At 44.5% G+C, this 12,287-nt stretch overlaps 1 protein-coding gene across 1 annotated transcript in view; it reads left to right on the top strand.

The window, feature by feature from the left end:
• Positions 1–4,354, top strand: part of SEC63 (SEC63 homolog, protein translocation regulator) — a 71,234-nt gene extending 66,880 nt beyond the window's left edge. The window contains exon 21 of the mRNA XM_040428844.1: positions 3,439–4,354. Coding sequence (XP_040284778.1) covers positions 3,439–3,579 — 141 coding nt within the window. The 3' untranslated portion in view covers positions 3,580–4,354. The remainder of the gene's footprint in view (positions 1–3,438) is intronic.
• The last annotated feature ends 7,933 nt before the right edge of the window (positions 4,355–12,287 follow it).

Raw genomic sequence — 12,287 nt, 5'->3', positions numbered from 1 at the left:
GGAGAGGATCCGTCTGTGCAGACACCAGACGGATCCTCTCTGAACGCTAGTGTGAAAGTAGCCTTAGCTGTTGGCCAACAGTTTCCTTCCTTCTCTTCTCCATGTGCAGTGCATTTGGAAAGTCTTCAGACCCGTTCACTTTTTTTCACATTTAAAGTTGTGACCTTGTGCTAAAATAAAATAAAAAAAGTTTAAAATTGTCCCCATCATTCTGCACTCGGTACCAGGGCTGTGGAGTCGGTAGATAAATGGTCCGACTCCGACTCCTCAGTTTTTTATACTTCCGACTCCTCTGTATTTAATATGCAAATGTATTTTATACATTCCTTGAAGGAAAGAAAGGCAACATACATGTCATTACCACAGAACTACTGGCTAGGAAGCCGCTGCCTTCTCCTTTGTGTGCTGGTCTTCTGCTGAAGATAGGGCAGTGGGGGGATCCAGGACGGGGCATTTATTGTAAAACATGATTTTCCTAGTAGAATCCCATAGTCATGTTTAAAGTTTCAGCTAACAATCTGAGTTTACAAGTTTTTATAGCCTTAGCTGAATGACAGCAGTTTTTCAAATGGTTTACAGCTTCAGTCTTGAACTATTGACTATCCATTCCCTTCACTTCTACAAGTGTCTCTAGTCCTGCAAAAAACATATTTACTTAATCAGTTACCAGTGAGAGGCTAGGTCAACCATGGGCGTTGCGTTCCCTGTAACAGCGGAACACAACACAATGGAAAGTATAAGTATTGACGCTCCTTAACTGTGCGTTGCGTGCCATATAGTGAAGCATATGAAAAGCATGCTTCTTCATGGTCACTTAACGTGTTCGTTTTGCGGTAACGTGACGCACGGCATGCATTGGCCTCTATTCTTACAGTAGAGAAGTACTGTATTTTTCGCAAAAGTGGGGGAAAAATAGCAGTGCGTCTTATGGGGGCGAATGCTGCGACTGTCCAGTGAATAGGCTGAGAGGGAGGAGGGGCCGTCATCTGTTTCTGTAATGGCAGCGGGGCCCGGTGCAGTCACTGTATTCTACTACACCGGGCCCTGCTCACTGTAGTATACGGTAATCATATCTAACTTGTGGGTATTGTTAAAGTATTCCAATCATCTTAAATCTAGCGCTGTACTACTGACTACTAACTTCTTGGCAGTCAGGAGGCCGGGTGGCTCACTACGTCACGCGCCTGCTCCACCCACTTTATGAATGAAGCAGGCCCCATGCCCCGCTGCCATTACAGAAACAGCGGTGCCACCCACAGACCACCATTAGTTCAAAACCCACCAAAAGCAAACCTTTTGGTTCAAAATATTTTTTTCTTATTCTCCTCCTCAAAAACCTAGGTGCGTCTTATGGGCAGGTGCGTCTTATAGGGCGAAAAATACGGTAATTAATTATAACCTTTTGTGAATTGGGACATTTAAACTTCGACTCCAGGTACCCAAAATTGCCTCCGACTCCACAGCCCTGCTCAGTACCCCATAATGAGAAAGTGAAAACAGAATGTTCAAAATCTTCAAAAACTAATATCTTGCATTGACATAAGTATTTAGACCCTTTACTCAGTACTTAGTTGAAGTACTTTTGGCAGCGATTACAGCCTCCAGTCTTGGGTATGTTGCCACAAGGTTTCCATACCTGGATTTGGGGATTTTCTGCCATTCTTTTCTGCAGATCCTCTCAAGCTCTGTCAGGTTAGATGGGGACAGTCAGTGGACAGCCATTTTCAGGTCTCTCCAGAGATGTTCAATTTGGTTCAAGTCAGGGTTCTGTCTGGGCCACACAAGGACATTCAGAGTTGTTCCTAAGCTACATCTGTGTTTTCTTGGCTGTGTGTTTAGGGTCATTGTCTTGTTGGAAGGTAACCCTTTGGCCCACTATGTGGTCCAGAGCACTCTGGATCTAACTTTCATTAAGAATATCTCTGTACTTTTGCTCCATTCAGCTTTTCCTCAAGTCTGACCAGTATTCCTGTCCCAGCAGCTGAAAAACACCCCCACAGCATGATGCTGCAGCCACCACCATGCTACATTGTAGGAATGGTATTGGGCAGGTGATAAGTAGTGCCTGGTTTCTTCGAAACATCACACAATTGAGGCAAAAACGTTCAATCTTTGTATTATCAGATCAAAGAATCTTGTTTCTCACAGCCTGAGAGTCCTTTAGGTGCTTTTTTGCAAACTTTCATGTCTTTTACTGAGGAGAGGTTACTTTCTGACCAGTCTGCCATGAAGCTCAGATTGGTAAAGTGGTACAGTGATGGTTGACCTTCTGGAAGTCTCTCTCATCTGCACACAGGATTTTTGGAGCTCGGTAACAATGGCCATTGGGTTCTTGGTCACCTTTTTTTTACCAAGGTCCTTCTCCCCCAATTACTTAGTTTGAAGAGTCCTGGTTGTTCCAAACCTCTTCCATTATTATGGAAACCACTGTGCTCTTGGGCACTTTCACTGCAGCAGAAATGTATTTGTATCCTTTCCCTGGTTTGTGCCTCTGCACAATCCTGTCTCTGAGCTCTACAGGCAGTTCTTTCTTCCTCATGGCTTGGTGTTTGCTCTGATATGCATCAGCTGTCCAATCAATTGAATTTACCACAGGTGGACTCTAGTCAAGTTGTAGTAACATCTTAAAGATGATCAAGAGAAACAGGAGGACCCAGAGCTAAATTTCAAGTTTCATAGCAAAGGGTCTTAATACTTATGTCCATGCAAAAATTTTTTTTTTCCTTTTTAATACATTTGCAAACATTTCTAAAATTCTCTTTTCACTTTCTCTTTATGGGGTACAATATGATAGAAGAAAACTTGTTTTTTTTATTTTTTTATTTTAGCACAAAGCCGCAACATAACAAATTTTGAAAAAGGTGAAAGGGCATGAAGACTTTCCAAATGCACTGTATGCACACTTGTGTTTTTAATTGGGGACAAAAGAATAAGAAGCGGCGAGACCCATCTAGTAGCAGCTTATCTCCCACAGAAAAAATATTGGCCACCTTGAAATTCAACATGCAAAACCATCTTTCCCTTGACATCTGCCATTGGAGGAGAATCTGGTGGGCCATACACATAGAAAGTTGGCCAGTCTAACTAAAGCCATCCAGTTCAGCAGACTTTCCTCTAATGTCTGTGGCCAAACAGTATGTTTGGCCCTAAGCACATTTGATAGGGGGCTCCATGCCATGTGTAGTATAAGATAAAGCTCTAGTGGAATCCAAGTCATTGGGATGGATATTTTGAACCCACTGAGGCATAATAAATAATTCACGGTGCTTTGGATTGCTATAGACAGGTTACAACTCCGAGAATCAAACTCTGTATCTGCTTCCAACATAGACATGATGCAGATATTGGATTTTAGAACTAAGGTATTGCATACACTGCTACCCACTCAATCTAAAATACTTATGGTAAAAATGCCACCTTTTTTATTTTCTTTCCTAGCTGGAAGTTCATGAAGCTAAACCTATACCTGAAAACCACCCACAATGGGATACCACCATAGAGGGTGACGATGACCAAGGAGACAGTGAGGGCTTTGAAGAAAGCTATGACGAGGAGGAGGAAGATGAAGAAGATGATTAAATTAAATAACTAAACAGACTTAAAAGATTTGCACATGGTTGTCTATCTGATATCGGAGCTATTCCATTCGCCAGAGCGACAATGTAGAAGTTTTTTGAGGAAGTTTTTTTTGTTTTTTTAAGTTACTCTTCAGAATCCTGAGTGTTTTGTGATGATTGGCTTGAAGGTCACACAAGCCTTTGCTACGTGCATAGGCCTAGTGATTTACTAAAGCCAACTGGTGCAGAGTGAAGCATTTCCTTCATCAAAAATAAAATAAAGGATTTTTTTATTAAAACAATTATCTCTTCAATTCACAAAGTGCTCATCATCGCCAGCTAGAGACTTCTCTCTTGTACCACAATGTCTACCACACTCACCCAGGACTTTCATTAATATGTTATACAATGTTCCTTCCTTTAACTGACTTCCACATATTATTCAATGTTGTATCATCTGGTTTTACTTCAGCTTTTTAGTTGAAACATTCCTCCAAAATGTAATTTTACAAGGGCACTAATATATAATACAATGCTCTATAAAATACAAATCTTCCCTCCTTTCTATCACGTAATGTTATATATTACCGCTAGCCTGTCAATGCAATCATGGGTTTGGTAAAGGAATGGCTCTGTAAATCCTGGGACCACAAGTTGCAGTAGTATGTGTGGGGTTTTATTGCAAAGATGCCTTTTTTTTTTTTTTTTTTGTAAATCATACATTTCAGAGACTATGAAGTCACTTCCGAAAAGTCTGTCAGGATAAGTAGTGATGTGCTCCGTGACTATACTAAGACGAAAACCTACCAGCTATCTATAGTCTTCAGACCAGTGCCAAGCTCCACTCTGCAATATCTGTGCAGTCATTTCTGTCTAGGCTCACTTGGATTTTTGCAAAGTTGAGAATGAAAATGGGGGCTACATGCACATACCTGTGTAACGCTCAGTAAACTAGTACACCATTGATGACTGTTTTGCATTTGTAATGTGTACTTCCACCCACTCCTGCCCCCCCACAAATAATGGTGGAGAAAAATTTCAGAATATTTGCTATTATACTGTAAATACCATTTCACATAGTCAGTGGTCCTGTATAATATATACCTGTTTCTCCCAGGTGGATCTTTCATACTAAAGAAATGGGGATTTCTCAGTTATTATTGCAGAATGGTGAGGTTGTTATGTCAGGGGTTTTTATGGTTTGTGTAATACTGATATGGAATGTGTGGCAAATCACTTTCCTGCACTTTTTACCCATTCTCCAATTTATGTGGCCAATTGGTTGAAACAAAAATTTGCCATGTTTCTGAAAACGGGTTGTTCTTTAAATGCAAACTGACATTGAAAAAAACTCTTTGTAATGCAATAGTTGCGAATAAAATTCAGAGGTTAAATGGTATTTGCATATGTCACTCTGTGTCTTAGTTGGTCAACAAGAAAATGACATTCAAGCAAACACCAATGAAAGTGACTCGTCTATGAAAATGATAAAGGCCGAGACACAGGTACTGCATGGTGATTACTGCTAATCGATGTGTTGCACCTGTACTGGCAACTTGAAACAATGACATCTACAGGTTCTGCCCTGCAATTAGCAGTAAATCTGGTCACGTGTATTAGAACCAGTGTGGTGGAGATTACGGCAAAAATATAAATTCATGTATTTTATAGAATAAGAAATTATAAAATTTTGTAATATCCATGCATTTTGCTCACATAACTTTCTTATGTGTGCAGTTGACACCTATCTGCATAATAAAATAGAATAGCATACATACGACTAAACATGGTATCAGTCATGTGACCCCCAGCATTAAGTATACGACAGGGTAGATGATATACACATACTTACCAACCTTTCTGTTCGCAAATTCTAGGCATTGACACGCACACACACACACACACACACACACAGCTGATAACACCCACTTCTGGTTTACGTAACTCATTTTTGTACCATGACAAGCCATATTTGCCAGATTGCCTCTAAAAATTCAGGACAATCCCATCAAATTTGGGACTGTTGGCAACTTTTTAAACATATACTGGGTCAACACAACAACTACTTCACTGTGTATGTATGCATGTACTTGTATTAAAGAAATAGCTGCTCGTCTCTAGGTGATAAAAATGGCTGCCTTTCTCTAGGTGATGTTGTTAATAAAGTTAACCTTAAAGAAAATACACACTAAAGAGACAGGGTAAAGAATGTAACATTGGCTTGCCTAAAACCATGTGGCCATTAACTGTCGGCCCCAAGTAAACCATTCATTTGCAGACCACATGAACCTCTGGCTTTTGTCTACACCACAGCTGCATGGCCATCACTTGTAGGACATTACCCTTAGGCCCTATGCACACAACAGTAACCATTTTGCTGTCCACAAATCGCAGATCCGCAAGATATAGTTGCGGTCTGTGCTGTCCATGTTTTATTTGCAGACCCGTTGTTTTCACTGGGTCCATGGTCCACATTTTGCAGACGTAGTCTTTCTTTTTGTGGAACGGACATACAGATGTACGGTCACGTGCATGGGGTTTTGCATGAAACATGCTCCATGTGGGAGTGGGATTTTGCATAGTGAACTCTGCTCCTGTGACAGGACCACACAGCATTATAATGATTTATAATGCCGTGTGTCTGCCTGGACTCCGGTGTAATGATTTGTACTGACGGCATTATGCGAGTACAAATCATTACAGTGGAAGTCGGGAAGAATCGCACAGCATTATAAATTATTACAAAGCTGTCACGGAAGAAGTGTGTAGATGATGTGCAGCGAGCCGCCTGAGGAGCTGATGCAGAGGGAGTGGTAGTGGCCCTGATGAGGTGTTGTCATAGTGTACCCCCCTTTAGGCCGTCAGTCCCTGGGGTTCGGTGAAGTGATGGTGTAGATTGGAGAGTCAGACCAGAACTGAATGTATAACAGTCTCTCTTTACTTATTGCAGAATACAACTTGTGGCACATCCAGCAGTATTAAAAACTAAGTGCGGTTTCTGGCACCAGTTAAGGAGGTATGGTGGCAGATAAGATGGCAATAAGTTGACACTAGAAAGCACTTGTGGATTTAGGTGTCCACTGTAGAACAGGTTTAATATTTGTCTGGCCCAGCGATGGTTTAAATAGGTGGTGGTGTCTGAGCTGTTGTCCCTCCCCTTTCAGCAGTGTCTGTAAAGCTGTATTTAACTGATCACTGATATCTTGAGGAAGGATTAAGTTGTGCTCACAAGATAAGAAAATATCTGGTTTTTGAGTTTCCCTGAGTGTTGGTCTCACCACAGAATAAGGAGTGGGAGCTCTGCATGTGCTTCCTCACTTTCACACTATAAGAACAGGAACTTCCTCTCCTTTTCTCTCTCCACTCAAGAACTCCTCCTGGCAGTAAGCAGCACCAGCCCACTTTTACCAAGAGGGGAGCAACAGGGTCGTTAGCCCTGTTCCTGCCAACCATACCAACAATTGCCTCCTCTGCTGGAATAAAATACAGTACATAACACGACAATACATTACAAACTTTTGCAGATACCTCCAGGTCTGGGGTATTGCACGTTTTCCCCAGTGGACACACTCATCTGAAACTGCCCTTAGGCTTCAGCCCTGATTTATTAATTTAAGGGATTGTCCAGTCTTAATAAGTAACAAAAGTCTATAGTGGCTCACCCTCTCTTTTAAGGCTACTTTCACACTTGCGTTCGGCGTTCCGCTTGTGAGTTCGGTTTGAAGGCTCTCACAAGCGGCCCCGAACGGATCCGTACAGCCCCAAATGCATTCTGAGTGAATGCGGATCCGCTCAGAATGCCTCAGTCTGGCTCCGCTTGGCCTCCGTTCCGCTCAGCAGGCGGACACCCGAGCGCAGCTTGCAGCGTTCGGGTGTCCACCTGGCCGTGCGGAGCCAAACGGATCCGTCCAGACTTACAATGTAAGTCAATGGGGACAGATCCGTTTGAAGTTGACACAATATAGTGCAATTTCAAACGGATCCGTCCCCCATTGACTTTCAATGCAAAGTCTGGACGGATCCGTCTGACTAACTTTCACACTTAGATTTTTTTCTGAAATATAATGCAGACGGATCAGTTCTGAACGGATACCATCGTTTGCATTATAGGAGCGGATCCGTCTGTGCAGACACCAGACGGATCAGCTCCAAACGCAAGTGTGAAAGTAGCCTTAGACTGCGGTAGAGGTGATCTGTTTTTTTAGTGACTCACCCTGTCACAATAAATATAAAAAATGTTTATATAGAAAAAAGGAAAAAAAAAAACAGGCACTCACCATCTGTATCATGAGTTACAATGTACAAATACATTTATTATAAAGCACACAAAAAAATTCATAAAACAGATTTGCCCTGTACACTGTTGTATTGTTTTCGCTCTGGGTTTATTGTGACCACCAGTTGAGAAATGCGTATTTGTAATCCCCAACCGTGGACCATAAATCCATCTATCCTATACGCAAAAAACGCTATTGCGTTTCTAATGCGGTTCTCATGCGATTCCTAACGAAAAGTGAAAAATTGCAATCCATAAACTGTGAATATATGTTATAATAGAGAAAAAAAATGAAAATTAAAAAGTGAAGAGTTTCAAAAATGGTGAAAAAATATATATAAGATCATCTATTAAGTTGTATCAAATTGAGATTGATACGTGTAGCTTTGTATTTGCTGAGTACAAAGTGGCTGAATATATATATACCGGTACTTAAAAACATAACTCCTGAATATATAGTGGCTGAATACATAAATGCTGAATACATAAAAATATTCAAAAAAATAATAATAATAATAATTTGCTGAATACATAAATATATAATCTTTATTTCTCGTTAATGGCATTGGGGGACACAGCACCATGGGTATATGCCCATCTACCACTAGAAGGCACTAGATATTTTAAAAAAAGGTTGGCTCTACCCAGGTGGGCTATACCCTCTCCACAGCACTAGGCTATTCAGTTTTAGTCTAGCTATTTAATTTTATTTTTTCATCTTAATTTTTTTCTCTCTTCTGCAGGTTTTCACCTGCTGCAGACAGGTGCTTCATCGTGGGCTGCCACTTTAGTTGCACCCCCTGCGGGCTCGTACTCGGGTACCTCGCCGGTCACCCAGTCCCCATTGACTGCATCTGCAGTGGCATGCCGGCATTCCCACCGTGTTAAAGAGGACCTTTCACCTAAAAAAAAAATTCAAACTAAGACCATAGCTTTACTTACATGCCCCATGATTTCTTGATCGTTATTTTTCTTTTCATACTGGGCCCCCGTTTGTCCGCTATGCTCCCCGGAATACTTCCCGCCGTTTATGTTAATGAGCTAGCCTCAAATGGGCTGGCTTTAAAAGTTCTTCTCGGCGTGCCTTACATCGCTCCAGTTCTCGCGAGACTTCAGAGAACTGGAGCGATTTCGTCTATCCGGAGCCGGCGTCATCTTGCATTCCTCGGTGAGCATCGGAGACGGCAGCAGCAGCACCCGGATCCCGTAGGTAAGTTTGTCAAACACCCCTAGACAAAGAGCAAAGTTGTTCCTATGTACCCCCCTACACAAACGAGCATGATGGGGGTTATCCCCCCTCCCCTATGACAACGAGCATGATGGGGGGGATTCACCCCCCCCACCCTATGGCAATATTATTGATGGGGGTGATCCCCCCCTCCCCCTAGACAAACGAGCATGATGGGGGTTATCCCCCCTCCCCTATGACAACGAGCATGATGGGGGGGATTCACCCCCCCACGCTATGGCAATATTATTGATGGGGGTGATCCCCCCCTCCCCTATGGCAATACTAATGATTGGGGTGATCCCCCCCCCCCCCCCAGACAAACGAGCATGATGGCGGTTATCCCCCCTCCCCTATGGCAATAATAATGATGGGGTTATCCCCCCTCCCCTATGGCAATAATATTGATGGGGGTGATCCCCTCCCCTATGGCAATAATAATGATGGGGGTGATACCCCCTCCCCTATGGCAATAATATCGATGGGGGTGATCCCCCCCTCCCCTATGGCAATACTAATGATGGGGGTGATTTCCCCCCCCCCTAGACAAACGAGCATGATGGGGGTTATCCCCCCTCCCCTATGACAACGAGCATGATGGGGGGGGGATTCACCCCCCCACCCTATGGCAATAATAATGATGGGGTGATCCCCCCCACCCTATGGCAATACTAATGATGGGGGTGATCCCCCCCCCCCTATGGCAATAATAATAGTGGGGGTTATCCCCCCTCCCCTATGGCAATAATAATGATGGGGGTTATCCCCCCTCCCCTATGACAACGAGCATGATGGGGGGGATTCAACCCCCCACCCTATGGCAATAATATTGATGGGGGTGATCCCCTCCCCTATGGCAATAATAATGATGGGGGTTATCCCCCCTCCCCTATGGCAAAAATAATGATGGGGGTTATCCCCCCCTCCCCTATGACAACGAGCATGATGGGGGGGGATTCAACCCCCCCACCCTATGGCAATAATATTGATGGGGGTGATCCCCTCCCCTATGGCAATAATATTGATGGGGGTTATCCCTCTCCCCTATGACAACGAGCATGATGGGGGGGATTCAACCCCCCACCCTATGGCAATAATATTGATGGGGGTGATCCCCTCCCCTATGGCAATAATAATGATGGGGGTGATCCCCCCTCCCCTATGGCAATAATAATGATGGGGTTATCCCCCCTCCCCTATGGCAATAATAATGATGGGGGTGATCTCCCTCCCCTATGGCAATAATATTGATGGGGGTGATCCCCCCCCCCACCCTATGGCAATACTAATGATGGGGGTGATCCCCCCCCCTAGACAAACGAGCATGATGGAGGTTATCCCCCCTCCCCTATGACAACGAGCATGATGGGGGGGATTCACCCCCCCACCCTATGGCAATATTATTGATGGAAGTGATCCCCCCCCCCTCCCCTATGGCAATACTAATGATGGGGGTGATCCCCCCCCCCTAGACAAACGAGCATGATGGGGGTTATCCCCCCTCCCCTATGACAACGAGCATGATGGGGGGGATTCACCCCCCCACCCTATGGCAATATTATTGATGGGGGTGATCCCCCCCCCCTCCCCTATGGCAATACTAATGATGGGGGTGATCCCCCCCCCCTAGACAAATGAGCATGATGGGGGTTATCACCCCCCCCCCCTATGACAACGAGCATGATGGGGGGGGGATTCACCCCCCCCACCCTATGGCAATAATAATGATGGGGGTGATCCCCCCCACCCTATGGCAATACTAATGATGGGGGTGATCCCCCCCCTATGGCAATAATAATAGTGGGGGTTATCCCCCCTCCCCTATGGCAATAATAATGATGGGGGTTATCCCCCCCCCTCCCCTATGACAACGAGCATGATGGGGGGGATTCAACCCCCCCACCCTATGGCAATAATATTGATGGGGGTGATCCCCTCCCCTATGGCAATAATAATGATGGGGGTTATCCCCCCTCCCCTATGGCAATAATAATGATGGGGGTTATCCCCCCTCCCCTATGACAACGAGCATGATGGGGGGGATTCAACCCCCCCACCCTATGGCAATAATATTGATGGGGGTGATCCCCTCCCCTATGGCAATAATATTGATGGGGGTTATCCCCCTCCCCTATGACAACGAGCATGATGGGGGGGATTCAACCCCCCACCCTATGGCAATAATATTGATGGGGGTGATCCCCTCCCCTATGGCAATAATAATGATGGGGGTGATCCCCCCTCCCCTATGGCAATAATAATGATGGGGTTATCCCCCCTCCCCTATGGCAATAATAATGATGGGGGTGATCCCCCCTCCCCTATGGCAATAATATTGATGGGGGTGATCCCCCCCCCCCCACCCTATGGCAATACTAATGATGGGGGTGATCCCCCCCCCTATGGCAATAATAATGATGGGGGTTATCCCCCCCCCCCACCCTATGGCAATAATATTGATGGGGGTTATCCCCCTCCCCTATGTCAACGAGCATGATGGGGGGGATTCAACCCACCACCCTATGGCAATAATATTGATGGGGGTGATCCCCTCCCCTATGGCAATAATAATGATGGGGTTATCCCCCCTCCCCTATGGCAATAATAATGATGGGGGTTATCCCCCCTCCCCTATGACAACGAGCATGATGTGGGTGTTCCCCCCCACCCCTATGGCAATAATAATGCTGGGGGTGATCCCCCCACTCCTATGGCAATAATAATGATGGGGGTGATCCCCCCCCCCCACCCTATGGCAATAATAATGATGGGGGTGATCCCCCCCACCCTATGGCAATAATATTGATGGGGTGATCCCCCTTCCCCGATGACAACAAGCATGATGGGGGTTATACAAACCCCCCCCCCACCCTCCTCTCATAGCACTGCATGGAGAAAGCCATTTAGACAAATTTTTCTTAGTCTGGGACATTACGAAACCCATTCTAGTCTGTGAATTCCCAAAAACTGTCTTCCCGTATGACCATATGTGGATCCATATGTTGATCCACTGATTTTTTTTTAATTTTTTTTTTTAGGATTATTCCTTGGACTTCATCTGAGCGGAGGAAGAGCAGAAAATAGTAAATTTAAAAATTAACTCATTAAAATGGTCAACAGGGTCTTACTTTACTTTGTTTCAATAAACTTGTTTCAGAGATGGCTACTTGTATTCTTGCTCTACAGTACTTGCAGTGGTAGTAATGGCTGCTTCTGTCCAGACGCT

Source organism: Bufo bufo, chromosome 4 (assembly GCF_905171765.1).
Source record: "Bufo bufo chromosome 4, aBufBuf1.1, whole genome shotgun sequence".
Lineage (NCBI taxonomy): Eukaryota > Metazoa > Chordata > Amphibia > Anura > Bufonidae > Bufo > Bufo bufo.
The sequence above is the reverse complement of the archived record's forward strand: the minus strand, read 5'-3'. Positions and strand labels throughout refer to the sequence as shown.